The sequence below is a fragment of the Ammospiza nelsoni genome, chromosome 3 (genome assembly GCF_027579445.1).
Source record: "Ammospiza nelsoni isolate bAmmNel1 chromosome 3, bAmmNel1.pri, whole genome shotgun sequence".
NCBI classification, from domain to species: Eukaryota; Metazoa; Chordata; class Aves; order Passeriformes; family Passerellidae; genus Ammospiza; species Ammospiza nelsoni.
In genome coordinates this window covers 45,908,556-45,928,977 of record NC_080635.1, presented here as the reverse complement: position 1 = coordinate 45,928,977, position 20,422 = coordinate 45,908,556, and the positions used below count along the sequence as shown (strand labels likewise).

Below are 20,422 nucleotides of genomic sequence, written 5' to 3'. Positions count from 1 at the left end.
TCTAAGCCTAAAGAATATTAAATGTTATTTTTAAAAGGGAAAAAATAAGGGGAGTGGGGGGAATGTCAATGTTGCAGCTTTTTTTCATTGTTTACAGTTCAATTTTCTCTAACTGCTTCTGGTTTATGATGTAGGAGATTGAAAAAACACAGAAAAACAGAAAAAGTAAATGATTCTTTTTTCTAGTTAATTTTACTTCACTAAAGACATTTTAAATGACAAGACCAATAATCTTTGAGAGACAGAATAATCAGTTTACTCAGGACACCTTTAAAGTAAGCAGCAGCCTTTTGAGTCTCCAAAGGCAGAGATTAAAACCCAGAGTAATCAATCAAGGACTTCAGAACTCTCTCCATTGAGTAGGTCTCCATTCAAACTCTTTTGAGAAATGAACCTAAAACCCTGTGGTTCTTTCTTTTCTCTCACAAAACACTAAATCTTTAGGACACAATACAGAATCTCCTAAATTTCCTTCCCTGAAACTTTTATCATATTAATAGAGACTCAGGGGAAAACACTCTTTTATTAATGAAAAATGGTAAATATGTCATGGCCCTTTATTACTGAAAAATTCAATCAATGAGGTAATAATGGTGTAGCAATGACATAATACCAATATGACATAGCCATGGCATAATACTGAAAAATCTTCCTAGAACATTGCCATCCAGGAAGGAATCAAAAAACACCCAAAAGAGTAGCCTTAAACCAAAATAATTTTGTGTCTTTTCTGTTTACTGAGTATCTTAGGGGATTTTTGTTAATGCTACACCAGTACACACTCAAAAACCTTATGCAGCACACAAATAATATCTGTCAGTAATATCTCTGATAACAGAAATAAAGCATGCAGGTTTATAGTTTTGCATTTTGTAGCATGCAGATCTATGATTTTACTACATTTTCTCTCCTGTACTATCAAAAGCAAAGTTTAAGGAGTGTATTCTGCATCTGGAGCAAAGGATGGGTGTGTGCTCTGCGTGACAGCTTTTAGCTTCTGTGGTATCCTTTGAATGATCCCTCAGAGAACATTGCTCCACCTCCAACAGAAATCAGCTTTCAGCCTCCACCTTTGCCAGTCCTGATAACGTTGGTCTTCCCACTGGAACATCACAAAACCTTTTTTAATATTATAGTTTCAAATTTCTCAGTACATGGAAGCAGATGTTTTGCACCTAAAGTGTGACTTGAAATTTTATAAAAAACCAATACAGCAACCAGAATACAGATTGAATTCATTTTAAGTCATGCTGCCGAAGAGGAAGTGTATGACCACTATTTCTTAAGGTAAGTGCAGATAATGCCTCTTTTAATAATAGTTACTACCTCATAACAGGTGAATTAGGGAAAATATATCTTTAATATCAAAGGCTGATACAAAATGCTGCCCTGGAGTGAATGCGTAGCAATGTGTCAGCAAAGAAATTATTAAGATGTTTCTAATATATGTCTGCAAACCACCAGAATACACTGGTGTGCTAAAAAGCAACAGATGCACTGTGTCTTCAGGACTTCTTTGTAGCTCTCACTATTCAAGAACTGAAAGAGAAATGAGAGCAGACAGCCTGGGAAATATTCAGCATATTCATCTATACAGGGAAAAAAAAAAAAAAAAAAAAAAAAAAAAAAAAAAAAAAAAAAAAAAAAAAAAAAAAACAAAAAACCAAAACCCAAAAACCACAAACAACTCCATGGGGATGCTAACTTTATTCCTGCAGAGAAGCTGACAACTGGGAAGAAGAGGCCATCTATGTTGAAGTTTTCAAACATTCCTTGAACAGGCTGACCATTTATTCGGAAAGAGATGCTGGGGGCACTCAGGTCCAAACAGCAGCTAATGACATCATCAGTTCTTAATAGATGTTGGTTGGGAGAATTTACTGATCGTGCTACACAACCTATGGAAGTAACAGAGACACATTTAGTGAAACTTATATAAACCACACTGGTTTTCACAGAAGGCTAAAAAAGAGAAAAACATCACTCTAGAGCATAAACATATTAATACACAAATATCTAACCTAAGACATCCAAGACCTGGTTTTAAGCTGGCAATATTGTGAATAGCAGCATACAATGATATCAACACAGCTCTCATAATTCTGTCTTCACACCTTTATTCAAGCCACATCTCCAAACACTCAGTTAATCCTTGCAAACCAAAATAAATAATAAAATAAATAATAAAATAAATAAATAATAAGACTCAATTACATTTAATGTGAGAATAATTATTGATATCCATATAAACAGTCTAAATCAAGAAAACCACATTTTATTCCTCACATTGCAATCATTAGTACCTAATATGAAACCTAGTATACTTTTCTAGAGAATGCTTCATTATTTAGACAAAGAAAAATATCTCATTTTGCATTACTTATGGAAAATTAGGTACTCCCTGTTAATGGCCATATCACGGTACCCTTCGAAACTTGTATGAGAGTATATACTATTCAGTTTCATCATTAAACTGCAAACCAGCATTTTTCAGCAATATACAAAGACAGCTGCATTTTGAAGGCATATATATATGTATATTTTAATCAGTTTTTATGAATTCTAGAGGATTATTCTATCTTGCATCAAGTTTACACAAGCACACCTGCTTCCCAAGAGAAACAAGCCATAGAATTCAGAAATAGAAAATGTTTTTGTCTGAAATTTACTGTCATCTACAGTACAAAATTTTTGAAAAAACATGGAAGCTGTTTGAAAACATGTCTACATATGTTTTCCAAAAATAACTTATGCACTGTCTGCAAGAGATACTTCATTATGCGCACTAAGAACAGAGCACTAACTCTTTAACTAGGGCATCCAACTTGTGTAAACATGAAAGACTTAACTATCACTACGTTTCCAGGAAGAATCTGCAGGCATGTGGTTTTATCAGAAGCAAAAATAATGAAATCTTAGTAATTTTTTAACAAGCTAATTTTCATGCATGTATCTCCCTTACCCCTGAGGAAAAAGAAAAAATACCAACACTTTCAAAACTCTATATATGAAAAATTACTTTGTGATACTGCCAGATGAAAATATCACAGCTGAGAGTTACTATAAAATAAATCACAGAAAGAAACAATCAATAGTAGGGATAACAAAATACAAAAAAAGCTACCAAGGAAGAGTGGATATTTCATTCACTTAAAGAATGCTACTTGAGACCAGATGCCTTTTAGACACTAAAATTTTGGCAAATATAGGTTATGAAAATCAATGCATGCTGACTGCTAACAGAAATATGTATTTGTCATTGATGAATATACAGTAGAGCAAATTATCTAAATGCCTTTTCTGGTCCTAGGCTTAAAGGATCTGTGAGTTTCACTTCTCCATAATAGGTTATTTCAGGACTGAAGAACCAAATGCAAATTGTTTGTGATTCTCATACAGGCTTGGTCTAGAACAGAAATTTGGGGGCAGAAATTATTGTTGCTATTCATTAATAGAGTAAATTTTTCATGGCAAGAAGGTTATTTTTAAAATGCCATTGCAGAGATTATCAAGAGCAGTCTGGACTGTGGAAGCAAAAAAAGGCCATGATTTTCAATACACAACAACTTAAAGTTCTTCCATGTTTGAGAGATATGTATGTGTTACACAATATTATCAGCAAAGAAAGAAGACACAAATCTTTTCAAACCTACCAGCCATATCCATAACAGATGAAAAAAATTGCATTTACATTTGTAGACTGACCTATTTTTTTTCGGCAGGACATGAGAACGACAAACAACCATTTATTATTTGTGTTGCTAGGTTTCTCACTGAAAAGTTTGCAGTGGGTAGAAATATAATTTTGATTTTCAGTAATCCTTTGTTTCATCCCTAAAAGTGACCTTAAGTACAAAAGCTATCTTGGTTAGCTCATTATTTTCAGGTTCTTCTGTAATAATACTTTTTCTGTCAAACTCAGTCACGACACTTGTAATGAGACCATTAATTATGCATCATTGTTCCAAAGTAATTCTCACTACACACGCGAGGCTAAGTAGCAGCTTCTTGCCTAAGATGCCACTCCAGTTGATATGCTATTATTTATTAATAAAATCCATTGCTATTTTGATTGCAAAGTTCTTTTGAAATGTAAAACTATATTATTTTCCAAGTATCAAGCTTCAATGCCTCAAAACTGCAAAAACTTTGGATGAGGCAGCTGACTCACTAAATTATCTCTCTTGTCTGCTAAGGTGCTTTAGAAAACCTGTTCATAACTTTATAGTGGAAAAAACTGCCAATCCAAAGAGCCTTTCCCAGTTTCCAGGCCGTTCTCTAGTTTACCACTACCCAATAATCTCTCAAAAATTAAAAGAAAAAAAAAATCTTCTCAGCAAGGTGAAATCATAGTAAATCTCCTTTCAGAATGTTCAGGACTGTCCAACTGTAGGACTACCCATGCTAAATTATATCTGGGAATTTTTTCACAAAAGTCAAAACTTGGGAAAAAGATTAAGAAATAAGAGAACAAGCTACCATTATTCTGATTTTGCTAAGCTAACGTCATCTGAAGAGAGAATAAAGTATTTGTGCAATCAAGAGTAAATAAAAATGCTTTAGATACTGAGTTTGGCTTTCTCTAGTACTATAATCTTCATGCAAAAATTACTATTAACAATTAGATCCAAAGTAAGCCAAGAACATTTTAAAGATGAATACCTGAGCAAATACATCATATGCAAGCTAGGAATGTGATTCTGCAAGTTTTGCAGTAATCAGTCCTAATGCATGCAAATAAAACATCACTACATAAAAAATATCTTGTTTTAAATGTATGGTAAAAAACATATTTAAAAATCTTCTTCACCTCTAAAGTATCTCTGAACTTCTAAAAACTCATATAAAAATCTGGCTTGAATAAAAAAACAAACCAAAAATCTAAAATGAAGAGTCCTGAATCTCTCAGACTGTTCTTAGACTACCACAGAGGAATTACAAATCCAGATGACTGTTTGTTGTACTTCAATTTTTGCAGCTTTGAAGATTTAAATAAGATTTTCATAGTTACCATGAACACAGAGTCCCCTTATCCACACCCCCCCGCCAAAATCCCAGCCTGTAAATTATTAGTCTACCTGCATTACTTCATACAAACCAATTTTTTTCAATGGACATTGTCAGTTTAAATCATATTCTGATATAGGGTACTGTTTCTGTATGTTTCAAGTGCCAGCTGAAATAAATTATTCACTTTGCTGCTGTTGAAACCAAATTCACTGGGATTGCAAATACAATTATAATGTCTAAACAAAAGTCATCAACAACCACAAAATACCCAAGAGAATACCTGACCACAGATGAAGACCATCAAAGCCATAGGAATATAGGTCATCACCAACACCATTTCCTCCCCATTCCGCTCCTCCCCCTGGGTAGGGTGAGTAGCCTTCTGTGGAAGCCCAGCCCACTCGCAGGTGAGTTGATTCTGCAGTCACAAAGGGCTCTAGATGGTCCACCATAAGTTCATAGTACCATTTTCTGTACTGGGCCGAGCCTTCACTAATCCCCAAGAAGATGTTGGGTCGCATGCTTAAACAGAAAGAATAAAAGTAGTTATTAAAATCTTATCTCATGGACAAGATGAACTGCTGTGTACTTTTCATTGACTGAAATTTCAAGCTAGTTTTGTGTGATTGAAACAACAGAAGTAATTTTACTTCACGGAAACACAGGTTGGAAAAGACTGCAAGGAGCATCTGGTGCAACCTCTCTTGATAAAAACACAGGACAAGATGGCCCAGCATACTGTCCTGCTGAATCTTATACGTGTCCAATGTTGGGTAATCCACCATTTCCCCAGCAAGATTATTCCAATGAATGATTCTTCTCATTCTGAAAAATGTTACTCTTTTCTCCAATCAGAATTTCTCCAGGAGATACCTGTACTCATTACTCTTTGGCTTTTCCATGTGACTCCTGGCTGCACCTGTTCCTCTAACTGGAAAAATGGAAAAAAAGAGGTAGCTTTAGCTCCAATACTTTTCACTTGCACTCCTAAATCTTTATAGTCCTTCTTGATTCTACCCAGGTTTCAGCTTGCTGTGCCATTTATGCCCCCTTGAGAAGAGTAACAATGGATAGCAATCTGTGCTCTGAACAAGCTGAGGCACCCTCTAGGCAACATCTGAGACATTAGCTCCCAGAAGGCAGTATATTTAGTTATTTATTTACTCATTTAGTCTGGTGAAAAATGGTCTATACATTTTAAGTTTAAAAAATGTGTGCTTCAGTAACTGAAACAGTATTCTCACTCAGATGCCAATAGTAATTGGTTTATGTGTTTGAACAATTAGTAGATGTTAAATCCTGTAAAAAAAAAAAAAACACAGCTATTCACCAGTTACCAATATAAGTGTAGTAAGTACACATTGCAGGTTGAATTTTACATAGCAAACTGCATTCTGTAACACTTATCCATTCAAGAGAGTAACATTTTAAAAGATACAAAAGTGAAGAGTCATTCTATTCCAAAATTCTCTTGTACCCCTTCCTTCTTTGTTCCAAGTCCTGTATAACTCAGTAATTTACAGTGGTTGTAGAAATCTTTAACATTAATTTTATGCCCTTACTGCCGCTGGTTTCACAGTACTTCACAAGACTACTTTAAAAAGGCAAGCTACTACTGTACTTATTCAATATCTACCTGAAGAGCAATATGTAGAGTCATATCATAAGGTCATGAGGGAGAAAAAAGAATGAAAGAAACCTATGCTTTTCTAATCTGATTTTGGGGATAATATTGAATATAGACTCGCATACCAAAAAGATCTCTCTTCAGGCAGTCATTTCTGTGTCAGCTTTGTACTAAGAAAGACATTCAATCTTGAATTAAAATCATAGAGCACAGAAGCATCCAAAATCAATACTAGTTATATTTCTTCAATGGCTGGTTACCCATATTGCAAAAAATCTTTTAAACTTCTAGACTGAGTGTATGTAGTCTTCACATTCCTCCACTAGATTGGCTTAATACTTGTATAAATATTTTCTTTCTCCATTCATGCTGATTAATCAAAAAACTATAGCTCTAAGCTAGTCTCAGTGTGCTTTCTGGTAGAGGGAATGCAGGGGGAGGAAGAAAGGCTGGTATGGGTGGCTAAATACAAGTCAGTGTAAAAGCAGACTCTACTGATCTGGTTGCTTACGAAATACCAAGTTTTATCAGGTAAGACCAATACACTGTCCTTCTAGAAGCATATGGGTTGTCTTTTGCCAAATGTTTAAGTATAGATACTATTCACATTGTTCCAAGACAAAAAATTAATGAACTTAAAACCAAAATGTGTTTGAGAAATTTATCTTCCAGAAAATTAATATTATTTGTAAATTATTACTCTTTTCAGCCTGAACAGAGTAGCATCTTATTATGCTTTCTCCCAGACTTCACAATTTAATCAACCTTATCAGCCAAATTCCTCTTGCTCAAAAGAGGCTTGTGAATAGAATTTTCCATGAAAAAGTATGTTAAAAAGCAATATCTTAGAAAGTTTCAGTAATAGCCTAGAAAGTTCTTTTGCAAATATTTTTGGATCAAGGTATACATGTCTTTGTCTAACACTAAATTTCTTCAATGATTCCTTGTTCTTATTGACTTTTGAAGAAAATATTTTTTTTATAACTGCAAGAATAAGAATCTTCTCATTCACAACTTTCTGTTGCAAAGCAAATATATGGAACAACTAATTTGCTTTTCTGTCCTTCTTTGGGAAAGTCTGTGTTCCTTGTAAAAGATCCAAAGTCATCCCAGAAGCTCAATCACTAATTGCAGAATCACCAAGGCTGGAAAAGACCTCCATGATCATCAAGTTCAACTTTTGATCAAGTATCTTCATGACAACTAAACCACAGCACTAAGTGCCACTAAGTCACGTGATTTTTTGATCCACCACTCCCCTGGGCAGCCTGTTCCAATGCTTAACCCCCCCTTCCATGAAAAACTTCTTCCTGATGTCCAATCCTCTCCTGGTGCAGCTTGGAGCTATGTCCTCTCATCCTGTCACTGGCTGCTTGGGAGAAGAGGCTGACCACCAGCTGGCAACAGCATCCTTTCAGGGAGTTGTAGTAAGTGATAAGCTCTGTCCTGAGCCTACTCTTTTCCAGAGTAAACAAACCAGTTTCCTCAGATCCAGATCTGTGCTCCAGATCCTTCCCCAGCTCCATTGCTGGGCACTGGACATGCTCCAGCACCTCACAGTTCTCCTTGTAGTGAGGGGCCCAAAACTGAACACAGTATTCCAGGTGTAGCCCCACCAATGCCAAGTAAAGAGAGACAATCAGTTCCCCAGATCCTTTAGCTTTAAGAAGCCTCCTTATAATAGACAGTGTAGCTTTTTTATGGTTTTCAGCCTCTAGTAAATCTTATGCACTCTGAATTATAAGTACTATTTCTGTATTTCCATTTTCATTCTCTATTGATGATTGAGACTTTTCAAAATAAACAAGTTTGAGACACAAAATCCCACAGATCTTCTCACAAGGCCACATTCTTTGGCCTCAGCATCAATTAAAACTCTCAAAAAAGAGTATTTATTATTTACTTAATAATACTTGTAAATTATACTTTACCAATTTAAGATGTTACTAGCTTCATCTTGTTATTAATGTCTGTTTGAAGGTAGCTTCTAAAAGTGAAAGGAAGGGCGAAGGCACTCTCTAAATATTCTAGGCTGTGATGAAGGTGTTTAGTACTAAATTCTTAACTTTGACCAAAGATCACAATTTTGACCTCAGAAGATCATAAATATAAAAGCAATCACAGGACATTAGTTGACAATACGTTGAATGCACAGCTAGATCTAGACCATAATCTTTAAAAAAGACTACAGCTTTGCAGACTTAAAATAGTTTAGGGCAGCTATAGTTTGTGACAGCTCTAACTGAGCCACGTTTCAAATTTAATCACTACAGCAAAGGGAATTTAAAATCCTAGTAAGAATAACAAATCACAACAAAAGTTTTGGATGTAAAAGAGATTTTCTGTAGTGACTATTTCTTTTAAGGTCAAATTGGGGTTTTTTCTTTGTTCATAGATAGAGATTTTTTTCTTTTTCTTTGTACCTGCTCACATGGTTGACAAGGCGTGTCTGTAAGAGCAGATCTCTTCCTGGCAGGAGATTATCACAGATTAGATGTTGATTAGACCGCACAGCTACTCCATGACAAACACACAGGGAACACAAAACATCCAAAACCTGGAAAAAAAAGAGATTCTTTTAATCTTAAATAGTTTTTCATTGTCATGGTTAATTACTTCAGGCAATGCAATGCTCTATACCTTGTTACTGGAAGACGTGTAATGGTATGTAATTTATCCAACACAGGGGTTTTATTGTAGAACAATTCTGAAATTCTCCTAACATTAAAACATTCTTCCCACTTCCCTCACAAATTGTTACGTATCAATGTTTTTTGCCAAAAATAAGGTAATATTTCTCTGCTTCTATGCATTTTTGGATAAGTTTTATTTCTCATTATCAAAACAGCATTAAAGTATTTGAAATTAACTTCCACACAGAAGAATGAGCTTACTTTGTTCATCTAAATATACTTGTTTAGTCTTTACCTACCTTATGGTTTCTTCCATGCTTATCCAAAAGACAGATGATTGATTTAATATGTCCTTCCTTAATAATGTTGAGAGCTTCTGGGCTTTCTACCAACACACAGTGTAAAACCTCTAGAATTCCTGGGGGGGAAAAAAAGGAATTATTTCATCGATGTGCATATAATGTCATAACTATACATAATAGTTAGCAATCTGTTGCTCATGAACATGAAATAGTTCCAAAAATCATTGTATAGGACAAACAAACCCAATAAAGCAGCAGTCACTGCCATGAAGAATCATTAGCCTTAAAATGTTTCTCTGCAATGGGGAAATAAAACAAACTCCCATGTATACTGGACCAAATCAACACCTGCTTTGGGATCTTCTGCCTTTGGGGAAGGGAAATATTGTACATGGAGTTCATCATTATCTGTTGCTACAGTTCTGGCCACAATGAGAGAAAACAAAGGAGCTGAAGGAAAGCTGAGAAGCAGCTTTCAATCTAGAGATATGCAATCCCTATTAGCAATGTACAGCTCTCCTCATTCTGTCTTCAGCCCTTTATTCAAGCCACATCTCCAAACACTCAGTTTAAGCCTTGCAAACCAAAATCCATAGCATGACTCTTGTGCTCTTTGCCATGCCCTCTTTCCATTCAAGGAAATTGTAGCACTGCAAACTCCCCTTCATGTGGGAAAAATAGTGGTTTTGTCTGATGGTTCTCAGTGAGAGTACTCTGGCCCTTCTTTGATCCTTGTGAGGAAGAGAACATCAGCTGCTACAGATAACCTATACTACCATCACCATTTATCCCCATACTATTTACTGGGTTTTCCAGAGGTCTGAGGGACATAGGCTGTCAATGCTAATAAACAGTAGGGATTAATCAAGGACTGAAATGTAGAAAAGGTGAAAGACAACACATAAGTGATCATTTGATTCATCCAGTTAACAGGTTTCAAACAAAGTGTGTTGATTAATATATTTGTAGACAAAATAATGCACATACAAAGAGAAAACATATGTGGGTAATGAGCTAGGGGTGAGCTCCCAAAGTGATTCCATAGCCCTGAAGGTTTCAGCACAAGAAGTCTTAACGATAAGCAAAATGACATACTAAACTTGATTTTGGCAGTGGTATAATCTGTGTTGCAACAGATGTGCACTTCCATTACTCCACCATTCTATGATTCTATAAATACTGTCAGTAACAATATTGTTAAAAAGGGTAAAAACCTAAAAGTCATGAGAGCCAGCTAAAAGAGCAGATGTTCTGTAGCAACATAGCAGTAGCGTATTCCACTCAGCCTACAAACTAGATGAGGTCAGGGGTCACTGATCATGGTAAACCTAGGGAGGTGAGAAAAGTGTTACAAAAGGATGCTTAATCTAGAGGGGTAATCTAGAACAAGATCAACAATTTTGTGTGTCACAGTGATCTGGGAATTCACAAAAATCACCATTCCAAATTGTGATTCAAAACATGGTAACTGGACATTTGCCATCACTCATTCTAGCACTGAAACATATTTTATCAATATAAATAGTAATTCAGTATTAAATGACACCCCATAAGTGTGGCAACCATATCCTTGGAATTTTCTGTAGGTAGAGTCATAACCTTTTGTCTTAAAATAGTACCTAGGATTAATTTTGTAGTCTTAACATTTTCAATAAGAGAATTAAAAATCCTTTGAAGATGTAAACATTCAATAATAAATGTATGGTATCAATTAGGTCCAGCTGCCCAAGCACCTTCTTGAATTACTATAGCATCTGAATGCTAATTACCAAATATGCTTTGTTCCCTCTGTTTCAGAAAAAAAATTGCATGTGAGTGTACAGTGTCTGTTCAGACTGAAACACTTTTAGATTATCTATATCAAAGACAATCAGACTTGTTCCAATTTCATTGGAGTTACTCAAGGCAGTAAAGCAGTAAGCATTTGAATCTAATATAATTAAACAGTATGATATGCAGAGTTCATAGTAAAGAGAGTGAAAATTTTCTTAATGACTAACAGATGAAAGGAAGCATGTATATTCAGGACTCCTCTAATATCATAATATAGGATACTAGAATAAAACACACTTGGAAAAAAACCTTAAAACGTGGTTTCATCTGGTTCCAAAAACCTTTACTTGGAGGATAATCGTGTTAGAGAAACTTTTCTGTCCAACCATTCAGGAGCTGCTCTGGCAGTCACTCTTGCACCACAGCCCCCTTAGAGCTACACACCCCACACTTGCACAGTCATACCAAGTTTCCTTGCCAGCTCAACTCCAAGTTTCTCACAGCAGAATCTTAGATGTCCCAATCCTTAAAATAATTTCATTGTGGTACAATGACTAACAAGCTAACTCCAGCTGGGTGCTACCAAAAACAGATCCCCAACACCAGAACGTGAGATTATCTCGGCTGGTTAGAGCATGGTGCTAATACCAAGTCTGTGGGTTCAATCCCTGTAGATCATTTATGTAAGAGTTGGACACAGTGATCCTTTTTGGCACCTTTCAACCCAGAACAGTCTGTGAGTCTGTGGGCTCCCAGGCTTTTATACCCTTACGGTCTAAGCACGCAGAAATCTGGGGGTCCTTGTCTCCTTCTGTGTCTGTGAGTGCCAGCTGCCTGGGCTACAGGTTCCTTTGCTATGCTAAGATCAGCAGTTCAAGGCTTCTCATCTCACCCAGAGCTCAGCCAGGAGCTCAACTGCATGCTGCAAACAGAGCCTCCTGCACTGAATGTATTCCTCAACATTAGATTATTAACTTACTGTATTCTATTTTTTACCTATGTTTTAATGCCTATAAAATTATAGTAAGGCTAGTTAATCCCATCTGGAATATAGTTCAGAATGAAAAACTAATCTAATCTTTATTTATGGATTGAAGAGACAGCTGAAGCATTTTCATTGCAGCTGTGTGATATCTCACTCCTAACACGATCTACTCTCAGATATATTTCTACTTGAACAGATAGTAATTTTCCTTGTTTTGCTTCAGTGAAGCTTGGGAAATGAATCCATTTCTGATCTAATTTGTACAATCAATTCAGAATTGTGGTTTATGTGTTTAATGGCTTTGTTGTTTTCATAACACTTTTAGTTCCAGGACAAGAAAAAAGTGAAAATAGGAATTTTATAGATAATAGCTCGTAGCACCAAATCTTTATTGCAATACATTCAAGAAAACACATGCAGGAGACATAGCTGACAACTTTAATGTTGAAGGTGAACCTTTTGATGTGATTAACAGAATGTGGTTATGGTCTTCCTCATAAACACTTTATCTTAGAAAAAAATTATTTTATGTGAATATACGTATCCAAGTATTCTTAGTTTAAAGGTTTAATATAAGCTAATATTTCTCCCTGTTGAAGGTCTATGACTGCAAATTACAACAGTGAATATCCTCAGCCCATCAAGCCAAATAAAGCTTAAAATCTGGCAAGCAAGCATCCCACAAAAAAAAAAAAAACAACAGAAAATTACATTTACATACTAAAAGCTAAACCTACTGTGCCTCTCAAGATAACAAAAGGACAGCCTAATTGGCATCTTTTATAACTGACTCCCTCAAAACCAGAAAAAAGTCTTTACTATAAAATCAGTTTTGGAGGCAACACGGAAATTATGTTACCAATACACATGGGGATGGAGTACAAGTGGCCTAGTTCCTAGCAGAAAACTCAGAACAAATGAGTATTGCAAATATTAGTACATTCAGAGTTCTTGTAGTGTGCCAGGAGGTTCACTACCCAGAGCCACTAGTGTCAGAATACTCTGCAGTTTACAGAATGCATCTCATACCTTACTATACTATCATAAACTATTAAGTTTTTAATTCTCAAATCTTTATGGTTTGAAATTAAAAATTAAAAATACATATGTACATAACAGAAACCACATAACACAGCACTTTTAGAACTGTCAAAAGAAATTTCATCTTGAACCTCCAAAAGCTGAGCAAAAAGTTTTGCATTATTTCTGAAAGCCCATACCCTGAGAGTTTCAGATGTAAAAGTTGGTCTTTTAGGAAATAGTTTAACCATTAAGATCTTGTGATATACATTGAAATTAATCAAGTTGCAATCAAATCCCATGCAAATGCATAATTGTGAGATCATTCTCCTTAAATTAATGCTGTCACACGAAAGGTGGAGCATAGTGGAAAAACAATTTAACATATGAATTTGACATTTTGTCCTATGCCTGTTTCAGTTTAAATTCAGTTACTCAAATGCTCAATAGAGCAAGGAGATCACATCATCTGCAGAGCAGGTTCCTCAAACAATAATGTAAACCAACACAATATATGTTCAGTTATGACATCTGTTTAGTTAGGATCACCAACCCTAGTGTACCAGCTGCAATGACAAGATCTGCAAACCTCTAACTAGAAACCCATGCTATAAGCAGCCATCTGTGTGAGTCACTAGCTGAGAACTAAAGTAGTGATGCAGGCAAAGAATCTCATGTTCCTGTTGCCTCATCTTTTGAGCTGCTCAAGCATTCAGAGCATAAACATACCAGGCTGAAAAAGATCAAGTGCATGCCAGGAGTAGGAATTAATCCTGCAGTAAAACAGGTCCCCTGCCCTAAGGCCATAGATCTGCATTTAAAACATGGAAGAAAACTCTGGAAAAGTACTTCCAAAAAACACTGCTGTCTGGAGGGGCTTACACGGCAAATGCTTCAAAGTCTCTATACCACTCTCAGCCCAGAGAATAACTGACTTTTAAACTCTCTGCTTGCCCCAAGAGTTGACAAAGGGAAAAACCTGCAAGAGGAGAAGCATCAGTGTGTAACTGCTCTTTACAAGAGCAATGAACCACCGCAGATTTTGTCAATCAGCTAGTGAATGCTGTGCCAGTTCACCCTCAGCTCTGAGAGGGAGAGCACTCCTGCCACTGACATTTGACAATATTTTCCCATGTTGTTGGTCAGTTCATCTCAGGATTTATGGCAAATAAACAGAATGCCCATGAATGCCCATGAATGTTTAACGACAAAGCTGAGGGGAATACAAACACCTTGTTTACTATAGGACACATCTGTTCTCACTGCTGCTGATGCATTGAATTCAACCAGGGTAAGAAATTTATTAATGCATGCCAAATGGTGACCTGCACTGAGACAACTGCTGGAACTATGTGGAATACTAAGCAATAGCAGGGTATTTTTCATTTAATAATGCCACTGTAAAAGGCTGTGCTATGCCTGTTTGTTTTTTTATGTTTACCATTTTCTAATATAAAACAAAGAACTTTTGCAATGGGGGACATAAGTCCTTCCTGGCCTTAATATTTCAAAGACTCCTGAGCACACCATCCATCTGTTGCAGACACATGACTGACAGAAGGGAAAGAATCATACGGGGAATGCAATTTCACTTCCTGAGGACAACTCTTTATTCAATCTTTATGTTCCTTCCAGTTCATGGAATAACACATGACACTAAATCAAGAAGATGATGGGAATAAGTTACAAATATGTAACTGGTGAAGTATGTAACACTGTTATTGTAACTGTATTTCCCACTGGTTTGACTACAAATCTTCTGGCCTTTCAACTTACATTATTACAAAAAAGAAGTCTTGAAAGGGTCTCAAGAGGCTACCTTCCAAACAAATTGTAAAATGTACTATATTTAAAGCAAAACAGACTCAGCTGCTACTGAAAAAAAAACCAGTTCTTGTTAACTTTAAATAGAAATTTATACCTCAAGAGCAAAAGAGGTAATTCAAAAGGAAATGTAAATGTATTACAAACAGGTAAACACTGTTAGGCAGAACAAATTACATCCATTCCATATGATTTCTGTAATATTTAGTTTGAGGCAAATCTTGGAAAACAAGCAGACTTAGGAAAGATACTAGAATTAGAAAAAAACCTCAATACTTAACTTACACTATTGAACAGCTATTTTATTAAATGCTTTGTTTGTCTGAATTAAAAGGTAACACTACATCCAATTGGTCAAGGAAATGGCAAGACTGCCAGAACTTAAAGTAGAAGTACAATTGAAATCAGTATGTAAAAAAAATGTAAATCAATATGTACAAATATAAATCTCACTTTATTAACATAATTTATGGTCTCATAAGAACTTCATTATAATTAGGCTGAACAAGTATATCACCAACTTTAAAGAATTTAGAACTGGTCAAATAAGGAAGTTAAAATACTAAAAAGCATACCAGAAGAGGCTTCCAGCCTTTCTAATCTGCTGATCAACCAATCAAGAGATCCAGAAAATTGAGCACAGTTTTTACGATTTCCACGAATCAGAGCCGCTATTGGGAAAAGAGACAAAGCGAGAGAGAGAGAAATTAAATCAAAGTTGTAAGTGCATTTAAATGTAAATAATTCCTGTCTTCTCTTGTCAGAAAGGATCCAGCAAGATAGTCTTAAGCTCTAATTACTGATGTTTAGATTTAAATTTAAGTAATATAAGTGATAGAATTCAGCAGAAGAAACACCTTTGATATCAAGTTGACCTTTAGAGAATTTGAATTATTTTGGCTCTACAACCATCTCAATAATCCATACAAAATGCTCAACCTGAAGAAGCCTGTACTTACACCATAGAAGTCAGCTGCTACTATAGAAACAAGTTTCTTTAAAACAGTATCCTTGTAATGACAAAAAACATTGCAAATGCAGAGCGTGAGAAGCCAACAACATGGGTGACAAATGCAAATTATTTTCTATTGTTACAATACATTTGTTCAGGAGTAATAAGGAGTAAAACAACATCTAGGAACTGTATGCTGTACTTTTGAAAAGGTTGTAGGGAGGAAGTAACAGCTTTGAATCTGTTTCTCCCTCATGCTTTAAGCTGAAGATTGAGGTACACTGAATCGTGCGCTGACTTGGTGGGTACAACTGAACTGAAATGTCCCTGAACGCTGCAGACACCCACGAGCTCACCCTGTCCTGCATCACCTGCATCTGCAGGTATGTGCACACACACAGAGGCTCTCACAGAAGCCTCCACCCTACTCCAAGAAAGGACTGAGACACAAAGATTTCTGTTTGGTGTGTGCAACGCACAAACTGGTTTTCTTAAGATTTTTTTCCCAGTTCCACCAACAAATTATTTCAACCTGAAGTTTCTGTGATTATTTCCAGCAGCAGAGACTGCTGGTCCTTCAAAGAGGCAATGGCCTCTTAAAATCTATCTTAAAATCTATATAAATTCACTGTAGTATATTTTACTATGTTTTTATGCTGCTCTATTTATAAAAGGGTAAACTTAGAGATGTAGAACATAAGTCTCTAGGTCATATATTCATATAGTTATATATTTTACTAGGTTTTATGCTGCTTTATTTATAAAAGGCTAAACATCGAGACTTACAATATATATATGACATTAAACTATCTGTAAAGAGGAAGAGCAATGTTGGAGCACTGACAGTTCTGTAAACTGGCAGTTTCCTCACCAGTTTTCTGATGAGGAAAATCAAAACCTAATAGCAAAACAAACAAACAAAATCCTTTTTATTGCTGCTTATATAATAGAAAAAAAATATGTATCCTGAAATCTTAAACTTCTGAGTAATTACGACCACAGTTATTTGAAAATAGTTGGGAATCATAAGAAGGGGAACATCTTATTAAAACACACAGACCAGAACTAAGGAACACCTGTTTCTGACAGTGACTTTTTTATTGGTTATAGGCAAGCCACACAATCTGACTGTGCTTCAGGTAGGAACATAAAATGAAGGCAGTAACAGTTCAGTGCTTAACACATCACTAAATTTAACTTCATTAACAGCAATGAGATACAGATGGTTTCATAAATGCTGCTCAGCACAAGTTTGTGAAAGGTTAGTATTCATTAGTTAAATGAGGCACTTTAAACTGCAAACAAAAAACAAAATCCTACAGTTGCTTTTCTTATTGCCGACTACTCCAAACAAGACCAGCATTCAGTTTTAAAGAAATAGAAACCATTATGTGGTCAGCCAGACGTTAACATCACATAACTGCATATACTCCTGCACATTCTTTTGTAATGCAAAAGGATCTAGTACAAGTTCACAGTGAATGTAAGTATTTGTAATGGAAAATGGACAGATGCTTTAGTAGACGTATGTCAATTATTTCAAATTGAAAGACAGTAGACTTAGACTGAATATAAGGAAGTATTTTTGGCAATCAGGGTGGCTGGCTTAGTTGATCTTTAGAGCTCTCTTATGACCCAAACCATTCTAAAATAATATGATTTTTATATGTAATACTATCCAGTCTCAGTATCTATAAATGCCTTCATTCTCATCACAGTGAAAAACAACACAACGTCAATGACATGACAAAAGACATGAATTCTGGCATTACAGTTTACTGTTATTTATGTACAGACTCAAAAAACAAAGTACTGTTTGCTGAAGCAAGACTGAGCAAGCAATATCCATTTGTCATCTGTGTAATTGCTGTACAGATCCAGCACTATTCAGAACAGAGCAATGTAAAAATTCATCATAGCCAGATCAAAGCCAAGCTTCCTGAGCATTAGCTGCCAGAAGATAATGCTGTTAGAGAAGTAACATCAGAGGGCAGGAGGGGCACAAAGACTGGAAAGTCAACAAAAGCTTTTGTCCTTCCATGGACTACAAGTCCATGAAAGCAATGCTTTGTACAAAACAGGCAGACTCCCCAGAAGGAATTTTCTAGCCTTGCCAATTGGAAATCAAGACACTACTCTCTCCAAGTCTGCACTGTGCTTAATGTAACAAAAGATTAACTAAACTGTAATAAAAAATTCAATTCTACCCTACATCTATGAATAACCAAACGCCAAAATTTTAGACTCCATTATCTACCACCACCTACAGCCCAAAAATTCATCATTTGATTTCATGGAGATGCTCACCCTCTGGACCTAGTTTGGATACTTTAAAATGTTTATAATTCTTGACATAACTTCTTTAATTGATTGTTAATACATCAAATAACTACAAATGTAAAAATCGAACTTAATTTGTATTCTAAGTTTCTACATGGTGGAAAATCTTCTGTACTACAACAGTTATATAATTCTTTATTCTTTACTATTTTGAGCTAAAAATATCCACGTAATCCATAATATATCTTACCTAGTAATTCATACAAAGAATTCAGAATAGATTTCCATGCTTCTCCAGCCTCCTTCCCAGCTACATCTGCAAAGTGAGCTGCACTGCTGTATACATTCAAACGATCAATACATTCAAGAACAAGGTTGATCATACCCTAAAAATAAAAAAGCTTATTTCATCAGAGGGAAAAAAAGGTAGTTTTAGATACAAACACAAAAGATTTTCAAAAATCTAAGAAAATAAAACATGAAAGAACAGATATGCAAAACACAAGAGCATGTGCATAAAGTCAAACAAGCAATCCCAACAGAAAATTTTCTTGATGGAGGTAATAAACATCTCCCATTTAGGATAGTCAAATTAAAGCAAAAATAAAGAGTATAACTAACATAATTTCAGGCAAGATTTTATTCTGTAGGACATTTAAGCATCTGACAAAGTATAGGCAATTATTATTACCAGAGAAATAACACATAATATTAAACAAAATGCTTAAAGAATGCTTAGCAAATGAAAGCATCCTTCTACATCAAGAGATTATAACAGAGAGAAGTGATTCACACATAAGGAGAAAATTATGGGTAGAGTTCAAGGCACAATCTAATCTTATTAAAAAGGGAAAAAAAAGTAAGGCTGTAAATGTATTTCTTCAAATACACAGGAAAAACAGCAGATCTAGAGAGATTACAAATGTAGTAAATAGTTTGACTCTTAGAGGATAAAAAACCCCACTGTAAGCATAATCCATATTAGACATCAACACTACAGATACTGTGAGTATACTTGCAGACAATGTAGTAGAAAATCAGGAGTAAAACTGAGAGAAGTACCTCTTCTTGGAAGAGGTTCTGGCGATTCTTCAGTGCTCGGAGCCTGTTTTGTTTGTTTTCATGCTCCAAATGTTCATCAGGGGGGTGAAAGTAGCCAATCAAGTCCTGAAGACTCAGACTGACTGACTCAATTGGCAAATCAATGGTGGAAGACTTCACTTTCTTGCTGAGAGAATCAAGGCCCCTGCAAGAAGAAGAAAACTCTCCTGAGAATTGAAAATTAATTTACTTTTATCATTCAAACTATTTATTTAAAAGCAAAATATTGTTTAGATGCCAAAGCTCATTTTCTTTCAGCAACTTGCCAAAAATTCTTCATACCTGCCCATTCTCCATTTAACAGCCTAGTCCTTCCTTTCCAAACAAAATGTGAAAGCATGAAAAATGTTATTTCTGGTAATATTTTTTCAAATCCAAACAACTCATTTGAATATCCCACCTACAGATGTAACAGTTTCAGAGGCAGAGCAAAAGATGAAGAGAAGTTTGTAAACCAGTACAAAACATCATGAAACTGGAATGGATGCAAGTTAAAAAGATCAGTTCTGTGGAGAGTCGAGATTGCCCATGGAGGCTCTCAAACACATCTCTAACCTGTTCTTAAGGCCTTTTCAGTGTGGAAGGGTGCAGCACTTCTATACACTCTGTCTCAGCACTTCATTAGCCTTTTTGTTTCCCTGATATCCAGTTCAAGCTTGGCCTTGCTGAAGTCTATGAACATTCTCTCGTAGAAATAAAGGGCTGACTATTCTCATCCAGGTTACACCTGCCCCTTGCTCAGCTGAATCCCTTTGCAAATAATGCAAAGTTGCAAAAGCATACCTACAAAAGTTATCTTTAAAACTTGTATTGTGAGCATGTTATCCAAAGCACAATTTTTCTACTGACTTCATTAGGAAGAACTGGAGCATACACATAAAAGAATAATTTTCATCCTCTTCAATTGAGCTTTTT

At 35.6% G+C, this 20,422-nt stretch overlaps 1 protein-coding gene across 3 annotated transcripts in view; it reads right to left on the bottom strand.

Annotated features, from left to right (window-relative positions):
• The window catches only part of RYR2 (ryanodine receptor 2), a 379,644-nt gene that overhangs the window by 168,551 nt on the left and 190,671 nt on the right, over window positions 1-20,422 (bottom strand). For all 3 annotated transcript variants that reach the window (XM_059468881.1, XM_059468880.1, XM_059468882.1), the window contains exons 14-20: window positions 19,469-19,652; window positions 18,657-18,792; window positions 15,750-15,845; window positions 9,570-9,688; window positions 9,061-9,194; window positions 5,291-5,532; window positions 1,706-1,898 (exon numbers count right to left, since the gene is read on the bottom strand). In XM_059468881.1, coding sequence (XP_059324864.1) covers window positions 1,706-1,898; window positions 5,291-5,532; window positions 9,061-9,194; window positions 9,570-9,688; window positions 15,750-15,845; window positions 18,657-18,792; window positions 19,469-19,652 — 1,104 coding nt within the window. The remainder of the gene's footprint in view (window positions 1-1,705; window positions 1,899-5,290; window positions 5,533-9,060; window positions 9,195-9,569; window positions 9,689-15,749; window positions 15,846-18,656; window positions 18,793-19,468; window positions 19,653-20,422) is intronic.